Source organism: Diadema setosum, chromosome 20 (genome assembly GCF_964275005.1).
Source record: "Diadema setosum chromosome 20, eeDiaSeto1, whole genome shotgun sequence".
NCBI classification, from domain to species: domain Eukaryota; kingdom Metazoa; phylum Echinodermata; class Echinoidea; order Diadematoida; family Diadematidae; genus Diadema; species Diadema setosum.
In genome coordinates this window covers 26,873,112-26,897,010 of record NC_092704.1, presented here as the reverse complement: position 1 = coordinate 26,897,010, position 23,899 = coordinate 26,873,112, and the positions used below count along the sequence as shown (strand labels likewise).

Sequence of the window (23,899 nt, the reverse complement as noted above, 5' to 3'; positions counted from 1 at the left end):
AAATAATTGATGCTCCGCAGATTTGCCAAGTCTCCTTGAATCTGCAGAAGGCTTCCGGAAACTTCCAACATCTCTTTCACATCTAGATAAGAGAATTCAAATGACAAGTTCACCTTCCAATGTACATGCGGATTGAATGAATGCAGCAATATCAGCAGAATACAATCGGTGAAAATTTGGGGAAATTCAGACAATTCCTTCCGAAGTTATGACTTTGTAAAGTTTCTGTGCAGTCACTGCTGGATAGGGAGACTACTAAAGTTTATGATGTCACATGCATAAAAGGATATAACAAAAGTATGGAGAGAGAATTCCACAAAATTTCATTTTGTGAAAAAAAAAATACACATTCCCTTGATTCCTTACTGATGTTGGTAAGGGTAATACCATTCCCCCTGCCTCTTGAAAGAGGCAAGTCAAGTGCTTTTTGATTATGCAAGAAAAGTGAAAATGATTATGTTGAATTTTCTTTCTACAAGAATTCTTTATATCGTTCTACACATGAGGCATCACAAGCTGTAGTAGTTTTCTCCCCCAGCAATGGTGACAATGGAACTTCAAACTAAATAAATTTTGAAGAGATTATTCAATTTTACCCAAACTTTCACTGATGTGTTCTACCAATATGGCAGCATTCTCTCAATCCTTATATACATGGATGATGTATATGAAGATGAATTTGTCTATTGAGAATCTTGCGGATTCAATTCCCTTTAAGATGCATGTATTACACAAGTTGTATCCCCCTTGATTGCTATACTAAACATCAAATTGTGGTACAAAAGAGTGCTAACAAATTCGTGTTAAAAAAATGCTTGCAATTTAGAGAAAGAGTTAAAAGAGAAATAAGGACATACAAATATATTGCTCCAATTTTTGACAATTAAAAAGAAAAGATGTGATCGCTGTACATATGGAATATCTGTACAAATTAATAAAGCATTTTCTTTTTTTCCTTTTTTTTTCCCTTCATATTTCAAGTGAAATCATGATAAAGCACTGCCAAGGGCATTACTGTTTATTATCTACAGTGTATTTGAATATGTGCCACCCAGTAGCATGGGAATGCCATGTAGTGGGAAGGCTGGTCTGATTCAGATACATTGAAGATTTCCCCATAATTTATTGTGTACAGCATCATCACTGATCTCTATGTAAGAGGACACACAGCCATAGAAGCTCGCCTAGAGTCAAAACATTATTATATATAAGGTCTTACTTATCCAGGGTAGCCTCTTCAGTGTTGCCACTGCTCTACCAGAGGGCCCTGCCATTATTATTACCCCAGCGTTGCCAGGTACCCATTTATACACCTGGGTCGAGAGAGACATGGTGGGTAAAAACATCTTGTCCAAGGACGTAAGCACTGGACGGGAATCGAACTCGGGTCCTCCGATCGGGAGTTGAGAGTCTTATCCACTATGCCACAGCGCTTTGATGCACAATATGATTTTGCTGATGGGTACATGTAAATCTAGTCTAACTAGCTGGCCTGCACTAGTCGTCATTTTCAAATTGCCCCAGTGGGTAGCTAATGAAAACTGGTTCAACCGGGCCACCCTTCTCTCTATGGCATACATGCTACCAGGACTTTGCAGCTCAAGAGTGCCTCTGAAATCATTTTAGCTGTCTTTCATTTTTTCTATGGTTACATAACATTTATCCCAGATAGTGCACTTTGCCAATGCGGCAGGAAAGATACATGTAGATCCAAGAAAGTCTGTAATAAAGACTATATTATTTTAACCCTAACTAGGCCGGGGGGGGGGGGGGGGGGGGGGGCTCCGAGGCCCCCCCCCCCCCCTCGACGTTCCGCACGATGTATCGCAATCGCAAAAAGCTATCGCGACGTTTCATGACTTTTTTCTTTCGAGTCTCCCGCATCTTTTGACACCAAATTTGTGACGCCCGGGCGCGCGGTTCCGAAATTACGCATAAATATGTACATGCATGTCAGACCAAAAATTGCTCAAAAACGTTAATTCGTGTACAATTTCAATGCAAACTGTGCTTGCTGGCAAATTTCATAAAAGCATGATTATTTTGGTGTTTTATTGATTAAAATCAATGAATAACATATTTTCTTGTTCTGAGCGATGTCGCGGACAAATTTCATCAAAAACCAATGAAAAACATAAAGTCGAAAAAACAAAGAAATACATAAGAAATTCAAAAAACAATAAAATTCTTTTTTATTACATTTGCTAAGGACACTAAAAAGAATATTTACACAAAAAATGTGCCTGTTTTGAGCTTTATTTTGTGATTTATACCAAATAGTCTTATTTTATGCATCATCATGCATAAATTAGCATAATTTAGCATAAATAATGATTTTTTTTTTTTTTAAATTAACTTCATGGTATATTAGATGACATCATAGGCAATGTGTGTGCCAATTTTCGTCGCGATCGCGCGGTCGACGGCCGAGATCTGAAGGGGGGGCCTGGGAGGCCCCCCCCCCCCCCCCCCGGCTCTATCAACTACCTAAATAGCCCGGCCTAGTTAGGGTTAAAGGGATGGTACAGTTTTGGTTGAGATGCGGCTTCAGGTTTCCAACATTTTTTGATGATTATTTTTTTGAGATAATGAGAAACTTGTTAGGACATACATGTGTGAAAGGCCATATCGTTGCTGGGGTGACAAGATCTTGTATCTGCAATTTTGGTGAAAATGACTTTTTTTGATTAATGGTCAAATAATGGTTTGAGTGATGTTCTGTCCAAATCCCAATTGTCTTACTCCAAAAATGAAGCCACCATAGCATGTCAAAGAAAAGGCTATCCCATTCGCCACAGTGCTTTGGCCGCCATGATTTTTGGCTCTCCTGAACATTTGACATTTTGTAGATACGAGGTCTTGTCACCCCAGCGACGATATGATTCTTTAAAGAATTGAAAGTCTATTTGATGAAAATTAGTTTTGAAATTGCCGAGATATCCAAAAGAAAGCAATCCTAATAAAAGGTGGGACCCACTTTTTATTAGGATTGTTTTGTTTTACTTTGTTTTTGGCTGTCTCGGCCATTTCAGAACCGACTTTCATCAAAAGTTTGAATTCCTCTTTAATAGAATGTATGCTCTTTAACTTTTCATAAAATGGTTTCTAGGTATCTTACAAAAAGTTAATGCTGAATCCCTCATCTCAGCCAAAACTATATCATCCCTTTAAACTATCCTCTATCCTCTATTCTCGTACTTCTCATACTTCACAGCAACCCTTGCACCATCATACATGTATCATTTTACGAGTGGGTAGTCACAATTTCATGGAGGTTACGCCTGAGGGCATCGGCACAAAGAGAGCTAAATCCACCTGTAAAGTGACACTGGGCATGACATGTATAACAGGATACTGCATTGTACTCTGCCTAGTACCTGCCTGACTCTCCTTTGTGTATTGTGATGCAGTTTCTTCCAATATTTGTTTTGCTTTGGTTATTTTTTTTCTTCTTGACTACTCATTATTGTTAATGGTGTGAAATACATGTAAGTACTAGTAGGCCATGCTTATGGTAGCATTGTCATTTACGTACATCGCAACTTGAGTTGTACCCCTCGTTTCTTGCTTGATAATTATGATTCTTTGTATTTGTGCTGTGTGTGTGTGTGTGTGTGTGTGTGTTGCACGTGTGTCTGTGTATGCATCCAGGGCATAGTAGAAGACATCCTTAATTTTTACATATTCTGTATGGCGGTAGAATGAGTAGATATTCCCAAAAAGGGGCAGAAAAATGACCCTTCACAATTCAAATGTACTGCCAGTTTAACTATGTACTTGTAAAGTGTACATTAGCACTGGGCATTGGTATTGTGTTACATGTACTATGCTCAGAATAACATGTACAAATTCCTATTGTAAATACACAAATTCGGACTTAGTGCATATATGTATAATATGTACAATGTATAATCCATGTACACTGTTTGTCATTTGTACAATAGAAATTGGCATGCTCTCTTTTTATTTTCACTATTCTCTGTATATGAGCATTATGTTAGTATGCATAGTGTCATTTCTTTTTAATTGCATGTTTTGCTGTGTAGTAGAAGAATGCTGAATATTATGTGAAATCATTTTTGTAGTTTATGCCTCTGTGTTTGTGTAAATATGCCTGTACAGTGTACAAACGTACCAAGAATTCACTACATCAAATTATGAGAGTAATAAAGGGCTATGGAATTTTCAATCTAGCAACCTAGCTAGCTCCCACCTTTAAATTATGCTGTTTTCTCGTGCCCCAGTATGTTCACATGTGTTTCATTTGTAGGTGCTGTCTGTGTGTCTGGAAGTTTTTGTGCAGTATCATGCAGCTGGGTGCATAAGGAACACATTGTGTGTGTGTGTGTGTGTGTGTGTGTGTGTGTGTGTGTGTGTGTGTGTGTGTGTGTGTGTGTGTGTGTGCATGTGTCCTGTTTATGACAAAAAAAGTGTATGGCAAAAAGACTATCCGCCGTGTTCTAGTATTCATATACAATGTGGTGTCTTGATTGAAATTCGACTCCCAAAGTGCAGCAACTACCTGCAGTTGTATACATGTAGTACACTGTATAAAGTACTGATTATCATATTAATGATCACGCAGCAAGACACCTCACCCCCCCCCCCCCAAAAAAAAAAGAGTCATGTAAAATATGACACAGACGTAGTTCATACGCCATAATAGGGAGATAGAGAAAGACAAAAATAGAGAGAGAGAGAAAGAAACAGAAAGACAGACAAGGTGAGATGGGGGTAATGAAAATCCGTGAGAGGTTGATAACTATTTTTAACAAATACCTGTACAGTGTATTTGCCCACATGTTTTCTTTTTACACACGGTTTCCCAAAAGTTCATGAGAGTTCAATCATTAAAAACAATGGAAACAACAGATCGGCTGCAAATGAGGATAATAATAATGTTTTATTGACATCAAAATATATATATATTCCCCAAACAACGTTACTTGGTAAGAAGAAAGACAATGTAGAACTGAGATTATTACAGAAAATAATAATGCACATGATAATTACATTGTGTATTACGCCAGTACGCTTTCCACGTATTTTTTTTTTTTTTTTTTTACTTACATCAACTTCGTCAATTATGTACGGGAATTTATACCCTGGAAATAAGTTTGTGTGAACAGAAACAGAAACATTAGAACAGGACAGCAAATCATTCGCAAATGGTTGAGCAAATTTTCGAAGCTTTGACCAAGTACAATGTACGTGGAACACATGCTGGCAATTCTGTGACGTCACACGCGAGGTCACCCCTCCTTGATATCATACGCAATGATCATTGTAGATATTTTTTTTTTTCTGTATGACCCCGAATGATAAAAAAGATAAAATGAAATTATTCCTTTATAAACAACGAAAAAAAACCAAAACAATAAACGTGCATGTAGTATTTTGTGGAATCTTACGAACAGAGCAAAAGGAAGGTGAGCCCACATTGCGCAATGAAGGGGTGCCAACTTCTTCTTGATTGATGACAATTCAAAAAAACAAACAAACAAACAAACAAACAAACAAACAAACAAACAAACAAACAAACAAACCATGACTTTGTTTTGGTAAAAATTTGCTCAAACTTTCGTTGTCCTGTTCCTCTCATCTTTCTGCTTCTGTTAATTTACACAAACCCATTTTTTTTTTTTTTTTTACTGTGTACTTCCTTTACAGTTCGGTTCGCCTGATTATGCCTTCATCAGAAAAACTCTCAGGGTTTTTTTTTTTTTTTTTTTTTTTTTTTTGGGGGGGGGGGGGGTTAACAAAAATATCGTATTAGATTCAGCCCCTTTGTTCTTTGTTTACACACATATCAAATCAAACAATATTCCGTTGACTATACAAAACGGTGAACTACAATGCAATTGTAAATCATTCCAACTCACGGCGATGTAGATGACAATCAATATGAAACACAATCAAATATTTTACAGAAGTATGAACATCATGTATTTGAAAGAAAAGGACAGAGTAAGATATTCAAGGTCTTTAAAGGTGTAGTATAGTACAGATAATTGTCTTTATCGCATAAAAATACCACGCATCATCATATCAATAATCATTGCATACTTCCGATGTAGGAAAAATAAATGAAAGAAAGCACTTTATGGACACAATTTCTCAATAAGAATACGGTGCCTGGTATCAATCATAGCACGTGACGAAGGTCCACGTAATCTGATGAATATTCATTGACGTCTAAACATGGTGTTGAACAGTTACGCCAGCTCCATAAGTGGGCGGGGCCACGTTGCCCATGGGATACGACACAGCCTGGTTATACGAAGGTGGCGGCGGAGGGTAGCCATGGTAACCTGCATATCCCGAATTGGCTGGCGGAGAAAATTCGAATGAAAACAAAACAAACAAACCGTCGCAGTCAAACACTCATAATAGAAAAACAAATAAAATCTCAAAGAACGTGGCTATGAACGTGATATGATGCATTTAGATAAATGTTGACTCCGTATCAGTTGACAAGGATCAAGATGAAAAAAAAAAAGTTAATCAAACTGTCTTGATGAGTACACAAGGGTATGGCACACTATTACATATATATCATGCAGCGAATAATGGCTATAGAGTGGATAACTGCTCAGCTGTACGGTGCAATTACGGGGGTTAAGATAATACTTGAGACAAATAGACAAATTTTCTAAACTAAACCAGTTGGCAATGGCGCTATGGTGGAACTAACATGATGGGTGCAGTGGCAATGATTGTTATATCAATTGATGTATGTATCATCGTTGCTCTTATTGTCATGTCATCATTGCTTCCTAACATTCATGCAATACTTTTATTTCACATTGTTTATTCTAGTAGTCGAGGAGCATTCAGCTCCATGATATGTTAAATATCATCGTAAACTCTCAGAATTTGATCGTATAACTAAAAAATTGTTTTTTTTTTTCCATCTGTAATGTCTGTGATGCACGATTAATATTATCGGGTTGGTGGCGAGGACGTATGTGTTCTGTGATTGTGACGTAGTTGATGCACCTGTAGCAGAAACCACCATGGTCTGGTTATGTCGTGTATGTTGCACTGTGGTAGCCGTGGTGACGGCAGCTGGCGCGGTTCGGATGTGGATCATCCTCTGCCTCTTCCGGTAGTACGCCCCGCTCCCGCTGGCGCAGATGATGATGAAGAGGATCAGGCAGAACCTGGTTCGAGGAAAAAAAAGTAAGAAAGAAACAAGTCTCAAAGCTTTAAATTCTTTGAAATAAGCAATAAGTAGTTTCTCTGTTCTGTTTCCACGTCTTTAAAAAAAAGCAAAAGGAAAACCTAATATATTTGAGACTTAAGAGATTCACTCACTCTGCGTCTTTTGTTTGTTTGTATTTCGTTTGTTTGATCATCGTGATAAAGGAAACCATCTATCTTTTGTGTGAAAGATGATACCGATTCTTGTGGTATACCATAGCAACCTGTTGATATCAAAGTTTCCAATCTGCCTTTGACTGAATACGCGGCAAACCCTGTAGGCCTAGGGCCTATCACGCGCAGATATTAAGTTGACAGTAAAGAAAACAATATGATATTTTATAGTGTTTGAAATGCTAGTTGTGTGAACAACAACCCTGTAAACGATGCTGTTTATAATGAAAAGGAAGACTATGAAATCAGCAGCAAAAAACAACAACTATGAATGGAACTCAAATCATTTGAAGTGAAGAGATAACAGTAACGTCCCAACATAAAGCCAGTTTTCTGGGTTTTTTTTTTTCTTCTCTTTTTATATCGTTCCTTGAAAGTGTAGCAAAAAAAAAAAGAAGAAAAACTGAAATTTGCTATTCAGTAGTGGCAAGCCAATGGATTTCCTATTCAGTGTCCCGCTGGAGTATACAAACATTTAGGACTAAGTTTCTCTGTTGCCAGGAATAGCACAGCGTACAAATTAAGCGTCCTACCTCGCCGTAGAATATACCAATATTGATGTCCAGTAAAATAAATACGATTTTCAATTCCAATTCACAATGGACAGACAGATAATTATGCAGTCAGACTAATCGATAAAAGAGAGGTCATTTAGATTGATCATTAAAAGACATATGTGTTTATTTCCAATAAAAAGTTGTATGTTTGGCCATCTACACACACACACACACACACACACACACACACACACACAAATATTGTATTATAATTATGATTGTTCATCACACTGTTACGCCTTACAGTAAAGTATCTGACGCATAATATAAGAATAATGATGTATGTTATCATTTACGTCACTTATGAGACTTATGAGTGTGTGATTGCAAATAGATGCATAAAGAAAAAAAAAGAAAATTAAAAAGGAGAGATTGAAAGAGATACTGGAAAGATGGCGATTAATATGTCTTGAGAGATTGTAAGACATAATGACCCACTGACTTACCAGAAATACCACAGGCTATAAACACTGGACGATGTACTGGTATAATAGCAGCAGTCTCGGGTACCACAACAATACTGGTTGCTATAGCAACTGTTTGAGATGAAAATAAACCATATAAAATATTCATTAACGAACAGGAAACGGAGTAAGAGTGTAAACGTGTGAAAGACATCTAAAGGTAAGTAGCAGATTGAAGCGTAGCAAGGAGTAAGGGACATAGGAAATAAATTCGAATCAAAATCGAGATTATTAAACGCGAAGTAAGGCACAAGAAAGAAAAACTATATGGATGGAAGTGATGGGAGGTGAAAAATCTTGAGTTTTAAAGAGAATACAAAGCGAGAGAGAGAACAAAAAAAAAGCAAGTACTGACCGTATAATACCATTAGCCAAGCAACACTTTCTACCCCATCCCACCAACATGTTTTATCTACACCAGCTAACTAGTTTTGCACATAATATATTCTTCCATTTGTATCGATATCATTGATTTACTTTTAATGGATTTATCAAGGGATGTCATCAATATTGATTTTTGAATGAAATTAGATGAAATAAGTAAGTATGCGTATTGTTTGCTTACCTCATACGGATACTAAATTCTATAACACAAACAAAAAGAAGGCGTAATGACAGAGAGAGGGAGATGATTTTTAAAATTCTACGTTTTTGTTTAATAAGCATTGATACCTGTAATAATATCTTCGTCCAAGCGAGTAATATGAACAGGCCGTGGCTACCTGCAAAGCAGACATGACATGATAAAATAAAGTCATCCTGAAGATTATAATATTTTGTCAGGAGCTAGCTGAAGACAGATGATAATATGACTTCATAAAAAAGGAAGAACATAAAACGTAGGTAGAAATTAGTTTCTAATAAAATACAATCTGCCAAATACATGCATTCATTACAATGTTTATGTTGCACTCGAAAGGTGAACAATTTTGTTACATAACTAGTGCAGGATAACATGTAATGATTGGTAAGAACTTGATAAGCCCATGCACTATATACTACTACTACTACTACTACTACTACTACTACTATTAATAATAATAATAATAATAATACTAATAATAATAATAATAATAATAATGATAATAATAATACAAATTTTTATAGCGCATATAACAAATGAATATTCCCTATGCGCTTTACAATATTATCACAAAACATAATTAACAAATTACTTTCAATACACACACACATGTAAAAAGAAAAAAAAAATATCCGTTCACAAATAGGCCCTGCTTTACAGAGGCCAAAGTTCATGGGCAAGAAAGGTTGGTAGCAAATCATGTATTATGAGTGTTTAATAATGTATATTATAATCCTCAGCCTACGTTTTTGAATGACAGAGCACGAAACAATAATGGATGGAGCAGATAAACATTTGATAACGTTGAGTTCATAACGGAAAAAACCCCACTAAAAATCCATTACTGTGGTGTAAGACCGTCTTCAACGTATTTGTTCTCAAATTCTTTTCTCCTGAAAGACATGCAAAAAAAAAAAAGGAGAACGATAATCTTTACCTCAAATTCGAGAAGAACGACCAGAAGGCACATAACCATTGAAAGACACATGGTGAATTCCTGCAATTCGAGCGTTCTATTACTGCAAACTGATGGACGCTCGGCTCGCTCGAAACAAATAAGGATTTGAATTCCTCACCGAAAAGAAGCTCGTATTCCTTCCAAATCTGTCCGTCTGCTTGTCAGTGTTCTGTATAATAAGAATTCTACACAGTGCATCAGAAACCAAGTATATCGATGTTGGATGAGCATCACAAGGATATACCCCACGATTCAACTGGATGTCTAGCAGAGTCGGCATACACTTTCAGGACGTCCATGTCTACCAATCATAAATTCGCGATAGTGTATAATATAATAATCACCAACACATATATCGACGACAGGTCAATTTTGACTGTGAGATTATTTCCACGCTTTGCCACCTCAGAATGTTTTTTTTTATAAAAGCATCCCGTGAAGATTTTGATGCAGTTTTGTTATATTTCGTTTCCGTACACTATAGGTCTAACCTTGAGGTGCCGCAAAATGAATAAATAAAGAGATAACGTAACAGAACAAAGTGTCGCGAGGCTATTAATTGCGGAGCATCGAAAATACAGCGTCGATTGTAATGCAGGGTCCATGAACGACTTCAAATTATTGATGGCTTGTGTATGTCGCGGGCTGATCGCACACTGCTAAATGAAATTCTGAGCTATCCCCCACGAACAAACGAAGGCCGATGCGCATAGCGTTGCTCACGCCTAAAACTCATCCAGTGTTCCACCACACTATATACCCAAATTATTAAAACTATAGGATACAATATATCGCGAGGACGACACACAAAAAAATGACAATAGTTATGATGAAGATGATATCAAATCGCTCAGATGCACACCTCTATAATAGTTAAGCGTGTTACAGTAATCCTGTGCAGATAAAAATCGTCCAGAAAGTGAAATCAAGGTCGCAAGGTAGGTCTACGTGTTTGTATTATACGCAGCGCCATCAGCAAACATCGTTACGCCGAATGAGCGTCACTCCCCGTTGCTATAGGAACGACACGACAACAAAAAATCGCGAGCTCTCGATTGCAATTGGAATATCATATCGATTTCTATCGGATAGCCGAGGCTGATGCCCTCTTCCCCTCTCTCTAACTCTCTCCATTTCTCTTTATTTACCTCTCCTTCTGTCCTTCTCTATTTCTTACTTTCTCTCTCTCTCTCTCTCTCCTCTGCTTTCATTACCTCTGGTTGTGACTATGGATCATGCACTGTATCACGTAGCAGAATCTCTGGGGAGGTAAATCCAAGCCCTTCCCAGCCCAACTGACTGGTCTTACAAATTATGAGGATGTGTACGTACATTCATGTCAAAATAACACTCTACTAGTAGAAAATCCTGACAATATTCGCTGTCAGAAAGAATGACAAGAGGAGGAGGAGGAGGAGGAGAAGAAGAAGAAGAAGAAGAAGAAGAAGAAGAAGAAGAAGAAGAAGAAGAAGTAATATAGTAATATTAGGAGGAGGAAGAGGAGGAGGAGGAGGAGAAAGAGAAGAAGACGAAGAAGAAGTTGTAGTAGTAGTAGTAGTAGTAATAGAAGGAGGAGGAGGGGGAGGAGGAGGAGGAGGAGGGAGAAGAAGAGAAAAGGGAAAAGGTTGCGCGCAATAAACAGGTAAGCAATCAATTGCTCTGTGGTACTGATTAAAGCAGAATAGATATTTAAAAAAGTTTGACACGTGGCATGATTAAAACGACAAGTCGTGATATGGACATGATATTAAATACACATAGTCCACATTATTATTACAATTTTGCAATTTTGGTAAGCACGCTCGAAGAAGATTGTTGATACATGATAATTATGATAACAAACTCATTAACAGTACCAACCTTTTCATTGTTACCACTGCTCAATCAATGTGTACCCAGAAACCTGATGGAAAGGAATGATAATAACGTTTTCAACATGGTACGCACGTTTTGATAATAGTAATAAAAATGATAGGAAATAATGAATTCATTGCCATGGGTAGTTTTTTTTTTTTTAATGTTATACTAGTGACTACCCTACCACTGGCCCTACCATTGTTATTGCCCCAGTTTTGTCAGGAACATGTACATGTATTTGGGTCAATGGGAACATTGTGGACGCAACAATCGTTATGTCTAGGGTTATTTACTCGCTGGGTGCAAAACCAAGGCCCTACTGTTTGCAATCCAGTTCCTTCTCCACTGAACAATATATTATAATAGTCATACAGTTGATAACTACCATATTATAGTCTTTCTATGTTCAATTTCAAGTAGAGAACTAAATTTTCTGTTCATGTGAGTATTCACGTGCTTAAATGCGTCCATTGTTCATTCGGATAATCTAACCAACAGTTAATTACACTTCTCTCCCCTTTTTAACATTGTTTTTTTTTTGTCACAGGCATGTGATTTTTTCCCTCTCAGAATTCACTAGATACCACTAGCTGCCTACTTACCTACAGGCCTACATCAGCTTCCGTTTGCTGTGAAATACAGCAACCATCAGGGGGCGCTGTGCCGTTAGGGAAGCAAGCATCATTGGCATTCGCACACTCGAGGCACTAGAGGCATGTGATTGATTTTTTTTTTTTTCTTTTCAGCCCGATGTGATCAACTTGGATTATCGATCAATACTTTTTAAAGGAAAATGTAACACACATAGGGAAAACAGGTATCAAAATCGTAATTTTTCCTGATAACATTAGGAGATTTCATTATTTCCTCTCTTTTTTTTTTTTTTTGCTAGAGGATTGTCGTGAACAAAAGTCAGAGCTTTATTTACCTAATATCAATATCTCTATTATTTTTGATATTTCATGGTCTTGGGAGCCAGATACCAGATAGTGATCGACGTTCACAAATGAAATGACTCTGATTTATTCGCTTCTGGGGATGTAACTCTGATAGCGCCTCTGTAAGACGATGTGATATATCACAACAGACGTTTAGTAGTTGTTTTCTCATTGAATTTTGTCTTATAATTCAGCTGAAATGATTTTGAATTTCTTGGAAATAATGTTTTACACATTCATAGGCCCATGACTCAAAAGGTATGGAAACATTGATATTGAACCCATATAATATAGGCTATAACGTTTAAGCCCTACTATGCACTATCATTGATTGGGATGTTTTGTTGTTTTTTTGTATAGATCGCAACAAACTAGAAAATTTGACGGGTTTGTTAAGATCGAAATTACTTACTCCGAGTTGATGATGTGTTGATGAAGTATTGATGTTCTTCTTAATTCGTCGCATTGAAGTGGTTTGGTGTGAATACTTTCCACTTACTGGTGATCCTAAGCTCCTGTACCTAATAAATATGGGTGTTTTTTTTTCCGTGTGCGATGCTGGAATTTTTGGTCGCTGCTTTAATACTTCTTAGACAATCTGCAGGCTACTAGTGTTATTTGTCATTATTGCATTTCTGTAACCTGTACAAAGATGGGGAAGGGGTGGGGAGCGGAAAATATATCGCCCATGTACGTTCAGCAACGATTCAGGTCTTGTCTACGTCAAGACAGCGTGTGAAACTTTTCGGGTCAGCCTACAGATTTTATTTCACAAAGAGCCTCTATTTCAATCTCCCTCCCTCTCCCTACCTCCCTCTCTCTTTCTCTCTCACGCGCCGTTGTAAATAGCCTGAACTTTTTCAGCTGATTTGGATTAAGATATTCATTAGAGAAAATCCCAGATGACTTCTCAATAAATCAAATAATTCCCACGTCTAATCAGAGCCGCTCTACTTATCCTAGGTGCAAGCTTTAATTACGGAGAGGTATGAATTTCAGCACAAAGGATTCCTCTCCCAATTCATACAAAACTGACGCAAAAAAAAAAAGAAAGAACCAAGATAAAACATTAACAAGTGTTTCTGGAAATATTTCGAAATATCTCAACAGAAGCAGGGCGACCACGAATTTCCTTCTGCCTAGAGAAAGGAAGATTTTTTTTTTGTTAATATTTCTTAATCTTCATGATTATATCTTTTCATATTTCATGAGAAGATCAGACAATCCTGCTTTTTAATTATCTATTTTGAACATCACAGACGATTACTATTTCCTTCATATTGTGTGTCAAAAGTCTAGCTTTCTCTCCTTTCATTTTCCGGTTTATTGTGACTACAAGAATTAGCATATATCAGGTATAACCAATTCACCCATCTCATCTTTATTGCAACTGATTGACAGATTGTCCTACATCGACGTCGATATAGGGCAATCTGTCAATCAAATGCAATGAAGGCAACTCGACGCAAAATTGAATTAATTTGAATAATAGATACCTAACCCATCTTTCTTCTATCGCGTTTTCATTACCCACTTTTGGATTCTCTTTCTCCTTTTATAGCTCTTCTTTATCATCCTTTCATATTCCTCCTTTTATTTCCTCTTCATCTTCATCATCTTCTCCTCCTCCTTCTATACCTCTTCTTCTTCAGCTTCATCAACTTCCCCTATTCCTCCTCCTAAACCTTCTATACCTCTTCTACACCATCTTCATCATCTTATACTTCTCCTTCTATACCTCTTCTTCTTCATCTTCATCATCTTCTCCTATTCCTCCTCCTTCTATTTCCTCTTCTTCATCTTCTCTTCCTACTCTTTCTGTACCTCTTCTTCTTAATCTTCATCATCTCCTGCTTCTCTTTCTATACCTCTTTTTCTTCATCTTCGTCATCTTCTCCATCTTCTCCTTCTTCTCCTTCTCTTCCTCCCTCTATATCTCTTCTTTTTTCATCTTCATCATCTTCTCTTATTCTTTATTCTTCTATTTCATCTTCTTCTTTATCTTCATCTTCTTCTTCTCCTCCTTCTATTTCCTATTCTTCTTCATCTTCACCATCATCTCCTTCTCCCGCTAAACCACTTTTTTCTTTATCTTCATCATCTTCTCCCATTCCTCCTTCTTCTATTTCTTCTTCTTCTTTCTCTTCATCATAATCATTCTCCTCCTCTTCCTGCTATACCCCTTCTTCATCTTGATCATCTTCTTCTCCTCCTTCTATACCTCTTCTTCTTCATCTTCACCATCTTCTCCTTCTTCTGCTTCTTCAGTCTCCTTTCCTTCTATTGTTTCCTTTCCTCCTCTTTTCCTTTTATTCTTTTATTTCTTCTCCATCTTTTTCGTTTTCGTCAACTCTATGGCAAGCACCGGTACATCCATATCTTCACATGATTGTCGCATGAAACTCGCGTGGTTATAAAGCAGCCTCTTGTGTTGACAACAAATAATGGTTGATGAGCAAGACTACCACTGCAGCTCGTTCGTTATTTCCATCCTTTTTAATGATTGTTTTCCCGTCGCTCCTCTCTCTTGTCCTCCCTTTATTAGGTGATCCGAGTATCCTCTCGGATCACCTTCTGTATCTGTACTGATTCTTTGTTTTTCTTCTTCTTTTTCTTTTTTCTCCTCAAAAGTTGTGCAGAGGTTAGCTAAGAAAGTCCTCTTCCTATCAATGTCAAAATTATACCATGTATGTATCATGTCCCAAAGACGACAGCGCAAGTAAAATCATTGTGATCAGTCGACCGTGACGTCACTATGACGTCATTATATGAAAACACATTCTCATTCATATCTCATTAATGGAATGGAATTATTCAGTGAAATTTACGTCACATATATTTCAAGTCAAGTGCATTCTACTCATATTCTCAAAATTCATATTTATCCTTAAAGCGTGCGCGTACGCGTGCGTTGAAATATTTGTATGCTCAAATCGAGCTCAAAATTTTTTTGCATACGTTTCAGACAATTTGGAGCATTTTTTGAAAAATTGAAAAAAATGGACGGACGCGTACGTGCGCGCACATATACGCACGCACAGCTCTTATGCAATAGAAATTTCCCATTTTTTCACACTTATCGGATGCCTGAAATGTCAAGGAATATTTCTACCAAGTTTCAAGTCAATCCGACTCAATATGACGTCATACGGGCCCGTCAAAGTTGAAATTCCGCGCGCGCGTCAATGGCGATATACAGTGCAACTATGCCAAAAAACCGCCAATTTTGATTCCGATTTTACTCGTCAGAATGGACGGTGACCCCCCATTTTCGTTACATATTCTGAAAGCTGATGAGTTGTAAATATCATTTCATGGGTTGGCGATGCTGGAAAAGTGATTAAAAGATATCAAATCTCTTAATAAAATAAAAGAAGTAAATTTTCTAAATTACGTCATCAAATTTCAAGGTCACTCGAGCGTATCTCACTTATCCTTTGCCAAATTGTACCCAAATTTCAGTATGTTGTAGCTTACTGAATGCTCTTTCATTAATATAATAACAACATTTTGATTAGATGACGGCATCACCTCGTAAAAATGGATTGAAAGTAATCTTGTCAAATTTGACCAGTTTACGTGTTATCTCTATGGAAGTGCAGTTTTTCTGGAAATGAAAATTGACATGACTATCTTTTTCGAGCACTAGCTCACTTATGCTTCCGTGAATTTCTCCCAGATTTTAGTATGTTGTAGCTGAGACTGTGGGCTATCTTAATTGTGATCTCCATTTTTTCATACGACGTCGGTATCACGTCGAAAAACTTGGTTGAAAATGACACGAGGCTTCGATGCAGCGTCATTTTGCTTAATACACAGGGCCTATGGAGAATGAAATAGGTCATTGCGTAGCGCATCCGACTCGTAATCCTAAGGTCCCTGGTTCGAGGCTCACCCCTGCCAATATTTTTTTTTTTATTTTTCTTAACACTTTTTTTCTTCTTTTTCTTTAGTTAATCTTAATCTCCCTTTCCTTACTTTATCTTTTTCTGATTTTTTTATGCTTCTCCCTCAAATTTCTATCAAATAACATGATTTTTTCTTTATTTTTCTTTCTTTCTACTACTTTCTGTGCAATAGATGAACAACAACAATGGCTATCAGTCCCATATTTTGCACATGTATAGTACATGTCACGTACATTATTTCATAATATAACAACTACTTGATCGGACACCATCTTGGGTATGTAAATTAGGGTCAAAGGTCATAAATGTTTCATCCTGTATCTTGGTGAATACATGTCCTATCTTTCCCATATTTTGCACACGCAAAGACCATGTTACAAGAATCATTTCATAAAATAATCACTTTTTGCTTAGACGCCATCTTAGGTGTGCAAAGTGAGGTCAAAGGTCAAACATACTTCATTCTGTATTTCCGTTAGTGTATACGGAATTCGGTACCAAAGATGGCAGGTCTCATTCCCTTTTCTAAATGAGAATCCAAACATCACACAGCCAATGTCCCGTCAACACAGATGAAACCTGTATGGTCATGAATATTTGGATCAGGACTCAAATCATTGATTTTCGAAGAGATCGGATCACCTAATTTGTCAGTCTTGACAAATTCCGAGTCTAGTCTCTCCTTCCCCTTTCACAATAATATTTCGTTTTTCTTTTTCTCCATGCGTCAGTATTCTTATCTCTTCCTCTCTGCAAACGCAAGATATGGGGCTGAGATGTAGGGCTGTTCTTTGTCAGAATCGAACGATATCGTCATTTGCTTGAGGTGTCTTCTCCCTGTATATGTATATGAAATTCCGGATAGGTATTTACTGCCTGTACTGTCTTTTGGCAACGCAGTCCCTATTTCTCACAACCCTTCTGTTGGCTTTCGGACGCGAAGCATCAAAAGTCCGCAACACGTATACATTATATACAGTACAATAGGCCTATGTCTATTAAAGAAGCTAAAGAATACACTTACGAATTTGGACGCTTTGTTTATTTCTTCGTTAGCTGTGGCATTCGCTATCAATTTATTCTATAATGAACACTTATGACAAGAGAGGGAGCATCACATGTTATTGTTTTGTCTACATTGAGCGTTTCATCTATCTGTCATTCATGTCGCTGTGACGTCAGTACGTCCCACCGTTCGCCATATACTTGGAACAAGATTAGTATCCGTATAAGGGCATAAAGACCCTTTTGCAAGATTAAGGACCGTGTCGCCTCTTTAAGCGATCACGTGTATGGACTCGGGGTACAGGGTTTCATATAGGAAGTGGCTGTGTGTAGAAAAAAATGGCTCCCTAATAAGCTTTTATGACGATTCAAAAATAAAGATCTGTTCGTCTGGCAGTGTGAATTTGAAACGTTTATATGAAGTTATCTTTCACATTCTGTTCAAGCAAAAAGAGAGTCTGACGCCCTTTAATATGATAAAATATTAAATCTGTTATAGTTATAATACATTCATCATGACCAATAGTATAGGAAGAGATGTAAACTATGCATAGCACATAGCAAAAATGATCAGTTTCAGATTCGCTTCCCTGGAAACCCACACGTGTCGAAGTAGAAAGGAGAAGAAAACGCCTTACTAAAACTCGGCAAAGCGCCAATCCACATCCTTGTCTTTCCCAAGGGTAATTTTTGTTGTGTTTGGATACTCGGTCGCCCCATCGACTTCCCGTTCTATGTACGTGTGTGACACGTTATAGCACGGCAAGGCTCCCTTCACGCTTCCGTAGAAACCTTCTGCGATCAACTGCGATCACCTGCGATCAGTTTAGGCATGAAACCAATGCATTTCGACCGACATTTCTTGTCATGCTATCAAAGTTGGGCACGTATACTGTGTCACCAGCAGTGAGACCAGACGAAGACTCTACGAATGTGAAACTGCGCGGCATGTTCACGATGTTGTCCAGTCTTCGCACAACCTAGTATAGGTAAAGAGTCGTGACTGGCTATCATGTCGTCGAATCAGAGGTAATCTGGAAACGGTCTAGCACGTGGCACACCCTGCAGTAATGGGTTAATTTCTGTCGTTCGACTGACAACGACATATCGCGGAGCAATTTATGACTGATTACAGCAATTGAGAAATGTGAATCATGCTCTCATGCACGACTTGGCGTTCACCATAAACTGAACAGGTTGTCTGTCTTCTTGTAAAGAGTTTGCCTTGTATCGATGGTTCTGCGTTTTGTCAACAAAGTGGAAGGACGTGCCAAGCTTTGAAAAATGGCCGTGTAAACACTGCAACCGGTAACTGAGCCGCAAAAACATTCGAACATTTCGGTTTCTGAGAGGTTGCTGAACATGAGCAAATACATGCCAGTATAAATGGCAGCTCGTCGATCATCAGGGAAGTCCCACGCCTTCGGAGCACTTAGTGGAAGAAGTTTTTGTTGGTTCTTGCTGTTGCTTAATTTCATTTTCTTCCATCCTTCTTGTCTATTCCTTCTTCACACTTTACCAGACACATGAAAGTTGTATAGCGTGCCACAATTTGCGGCATCTTCATACAGTAAAGTCACGAGTTCTACAGCCTTAAAGTATAGTACTGTTGAACTGGGACATTTTGCCCCGAGAATGTTAGACATCGGGAGGGGGATGGGGGGGGGGGGGTAAGGGGGGGGGGGAGGGGTGAGAGATCCAGACGTCTCCATCTCAGGACTGACTGTGCAAACAGTGTCACTGCTCCAAATCTTGCCCGCGATACCAAGTATACGCCTGCACCGTTGTGCTCGACATTGTGCTCAACACTTTAATCCAATAAACATTAATAGGATCATGTTCGCGCGGAAACCGCCTCATAATTTACTCACACACAAAAATGAGGATTTAAAACGCATACTTTATACTCACTCCTCGTCCCAGCCGCAAACGGGGATTACATTTAAGAGCACAAAATAATTACCGGAGACTGCGGACATGAATCATCTATTTGAAGAAAAGAGCATCATAGCTGTTGGCAGCCGACTTGAGCCAAGTAACAATGCAGTCTGCCGAAATGTCAACGTACTAAAATGGGATCGAGTTTTTGTTGCAGTCACGCGCCCTCTTTTGACAGTCAGACGTAAACGCGGTCAGAGGTACGTCGGGGGAACAGGCATGCATCTCTTCTTACTCGCATCCTGGACAACAGGGGATGAAATGTGATTACTGCGACAGATATGACAGATATGACTTTCCAGGAAAAGTCACTGTAATTGAAAAGAAATACCAAAGGATTTGCAATTTATCTTGTTGGGATTTCTTTTCGTTCACTTTCAGACTTGTTGTTGTTGCTGTTTTTCAATAAAATAAGGAATACCCCATCCTCTAAAATAAGATACACACGTACATACAAACAACTGCACTTCCCAAATTGGTTGAAGTGCCAGAGTGGTGACTATCAGCTCTCACGGAAATACGGATCAGTTTTATTTCGACCTTGTCTCAATTTAAAGTTTAGGAAATGGTATCACTGCGATCAGAGTTTGTTTTTCTCTTTTTTATACTGGCATACTATATACTATACTGCTGCTGCTACTACTACTACTACTCCTACTACTCCTACTACTACTACTACTGCTGCTGCTATAATTACATGTACTACCCTTTCTCGGATTTTTATATGCCTATACGTAGTACTTGTATGGATACACCGAGATAAATTATGATAACAATATTCGATCTAAATATCTTGATTTTATTCAGTGGCAATAGTTGTAGCAAATTAATAGTAGATATCAAGTGGAAGTGTATTGAACAAACTTGCCCCCCCTCCCCCCCCCCCGAAAAAAAAAGACTATGAAAAGAGAGGAGAGTTCATTTTGTTGAATGTATGCAAGACATGTGCCTATAAAAATAGGCCTATTCTTAACTAATGCAATATACGCTCATGAGAGGAAAAGCAACTTAACCGAATCGATATGACGGACTTGATTTGATTTGATTTGATTTGATTTGATTTTATGTTTTTGTTCCACATCTGAAACACAAATAACAAGATACAATCGATTGAACATCAAGACAGGACATAGCGTCGTAATTACAAAGAATACAAGAGAAGACAATTTTACAAACATGAAATGTGGGGGACCTACTAAAAAGCAGAGCTTGTAATGTATAGGTCCCTATATAGATGAAAATGTTGGTTTTTATAAAAAAAAACACCTAGTAACGAAAACTATGAAAGGAAGGAAAGGGACGTAAAGTAAAAGAAAGCCAAAAGAGTAAGAGAAACAAATAAAATACATTAGAACATAACGAAATAGCCACCTGTAATGCGCTTGCAAGATTCTTCGTCACCCGAGCAACTTCTTTGCAGTTTCTCTAGTTGAGAATAATTATACACTGTACTACACTCCAGCTAGAGTGGACAAAAGCAATGAAGCTAGCAAAAGCTAGTAACGATGAACGTGCTTTTTTGTACACTGACTCGCCTGTGAGAATAGTCTGGACATTGAAACATCATTGCAATATATAGGGTAAATAAAGCTGAGGGTGTTTTACGAAGAATTTAAGTCCATCTTAAGTTTTAGGATCAACTTAAAGTTATGGTATAGCCGTAAGTAACTTCTATATTTTAATTGCCATAACAAGAAAAAAACATTTATTGAGACTTTTTCATACATACATTAATTGACAAATAGAGTATCTAAAATGGACAAATGATATTTTCGGTAAATTTGGATAAAAATAATTAAAGTGCATTCTGAAAGCTGAAGAGAGAAACCAACAGCCTACTATGATTTTAAGTCAATCTTAACTTTTAAGTTCGACTTAATTTCTTCGTGAAATACCCCCATGGACTCAAAAGGTGGATTAAGATACCACAAGCCATCAAACATTGCAGAAATATAGTGAAATTCATGGCACTGTGAATTATACCCACAGTTTACATAACAGGATTAGTAAAAAAAAAAATACGGTACTAAGTTAGTATGAGCATGGTGTGTGCCGAAAGAAGCAGATATTTGGCGTTTAGATAAAGATGCATGACTACTTATAGTATGTTTTCATTTCATTTTTATATCATTTAATTATTTTTCATTTTATTTCATTTCCAACAACATTAAACATTTAACTACAAATAATAAAACAAAATAAGTACAATTTAGTGTCAAAGAAAACACTTTGAAAATTACAAAAGATACTGTGACCTTTTTCTGACTTTACCGAAGTTAGTTTATTTCAGATAAATGTGTTGTGCGTGGTGTAATTTGGTGTTGTATTTTTTTTTTCAAATTTCACGCTGCAATTGGAAATCACATAAAACCCCGCGTATTATGAATTTTCTCTGATGATCGCTCCCTACATCGATCACTTTGTCACAGAGTGTGTGTGAGAGAGAGGGAGGGATCGAGAGAGCGGGGAAAAAAAAACAATCTAAAAGCGAAGTGTTATAGGAGAGCATGAGGCATGTTTCCAATCAGTGAACAACCGTTAATCTTGAAATTCACAATGCAGCTGCTATGCTTTTTATCCCCTTCGTAGTCTGGCAGTTTTGGGTGTAACATTATGTTATGGGACAATCATGCTGGGCAAAAGGGGTATCGCTCCCGTATACAGCTTTTATTGGCGCCTTTAATGACTGAGCGTTACAAACGAGCAACAGGTGAAAAAGGCGACGCCTCGACGTGCGATCATAAAGGGTGTGTAATAACTTTCCACAGTGATGGACAAATCTTGTTCACGATAACTGGACGCCGTCTCCCGATTGCGATTAGATTTCGTTTCGATGCGGCTATATGGTATGCACTTTTTGTATGTGCGCCATCTCCTATTGTGTGAAGAGATTTTTGTCTTCCTGCTCCGCAACTGCCTCCAACTGTAAAAACAAAAAAGAACGAACAAACAAACAAACAAACGGCTGAAAGAGTCAAATAGTTTCTCATTAATCTGATCACTGACTTTCATATTTTTTCTTTGTTTTTTAAGAAATGTTTCGAAAGCAAAGACACTCATGCACATACACACACACACACACACACACACAATGATCACACACAGACACACACTCGCGCGTGACATGTTTGTTTATTAACGTATATAAAATTTGCAGCTTCCCATCATGCAGTGATCGATCAGCAACAACGGAGTTTGTTTAGAAAAAGGGAAGCATGCATTTACGTAGACGTATAAGTCATAATCAAAGGCCTACTCGATGGGTATTCCATATTCATAATTATTATCTATAGCTTCTTGAACTATAAGCAACAACGTCTAACCTTCTCGACGTCCCGACAGGAGGCGTCCGGCTTCACAGGGAAACAAAAAAGGAGATACAAACTTTTATCATCGTCGCTTTGCTTGGATGGAAACCGGAGACTGGATTATGCATCAGCTTATATTATTCTGTCGCCTTGACACGAAGAACATTCACATACGATGATCGTTGTTTCTGTTTTTGTTTTTTTTTTTGTGTGTGTGTGTAATTTCACGTCATCAGGTTGGCGATCGATTTTGAATGTTTGGACAACTGGTTTTCACGGGGGTCTTCACCCCAGCCCCCCCCCCAAAAAAAAAACAAAACAACAACCAAAAAATAGCTAAAACAAACAAAACAAATCAAGATTAAAGCATGATAAAAATATGTTAACCGACAACCTACAAGAAAGTAACGGAATTGTAAGAAAAGAAAGATCTATACGCACCGTTTGACGAACAAAGTAATGCTCACCAGACGTTTTCAGAAGTTCTAGAATGGTCTTCGCTGTGGAGTTTTCAACCGAGTGCTTTAGCCAGGGTTATATCGCTCCTGCAAATGTCGTAAAAACACAAATTGATCGACGCTTCCAAACGCTTTTACTGTCACTCATTTAAAGCGCTGCACAACTCTCACCGGGGGTTCAACACTAGGTCGGTCCTTGATCAGTTTTTTTTTTTAAGTTGTTTGATTTGTTTGTTCTGTTTATCTTTATTTCGTGTTCCTCCTCGGAGGAGTATCATCATTCTTCCCACTAACACCAAGGATAATGTGATTACGAGCTACCTGGGAGATAACAGGAAGACCCATGCAAACAACTAAAATAAACAAAAATACTTTCAACATATTACTGATAGCAAAATATATACTTTAGCGTTGTATTACGGAAAACATCAACAGCCATACACTTGGTGCCTTTCTTCGATAATCCCCGTGCACGTGTCTTCCACGACTGAAGTTTGTCAAAACTACTTTGCTGGCAAGATAAACAGTTTTTGGCGCAGTCTCTCGTC

General features: G+C 37.8%; 1 protein-coding gene across 1 annotated transcript; it reads right to left on the bottom strand.

Moving 5' to 3' along the window:
• Positions 1-6,195: 6,195 nt before the first annotated feature.
• LOC140243363 (uncharacterized) lies at positions 6,196-9,969 on the bottom strand. The gene is made up of 5 exons (XM_072323039.1): positions 9,919-9,969; positions 9,071-9,120; positions 8,381-8,470; positions 7,000-7,163; positions 6,196-6,329 (listed from the first exon to the last, which is right to left on the bottom strand). The coding sequence occupies exons 1-5, from the start codon at positions 9,967-9,969 to the stop codon at positions 6,196-6,198; spliced, it is 489 nt and encodes a 162-aa protein (XP_072179140.1).
• Positions 9,970-23,899: the final 13,930 nt, after the last annotated feature.

Excerpts from the sequence above, each read along its gene's own strand:
- LOC140243363 (XM_072323039.1), bottom strand. The coding sequence starts at position 9,969 with ATGTGTCTTTCAATGGTTATGTGCCTTCTGGTCGTTCTTCTCGAATTT. Across the intron at positions 8,471-9,070 it reads GGACGAAGATATTATTACAG|TTGCTATAGCAACCAGTATT; the intron begins GTATCAATGCTT and ends CATCTCAAACAG. Across the intron at positions 6,330-6,999 it reads CATGGTGGTTTCTGCTACAG|CCAATTCGGGATATGCAGGT; the intron begins GTGCATCAACTA and ends TTTCTCCGCCAG.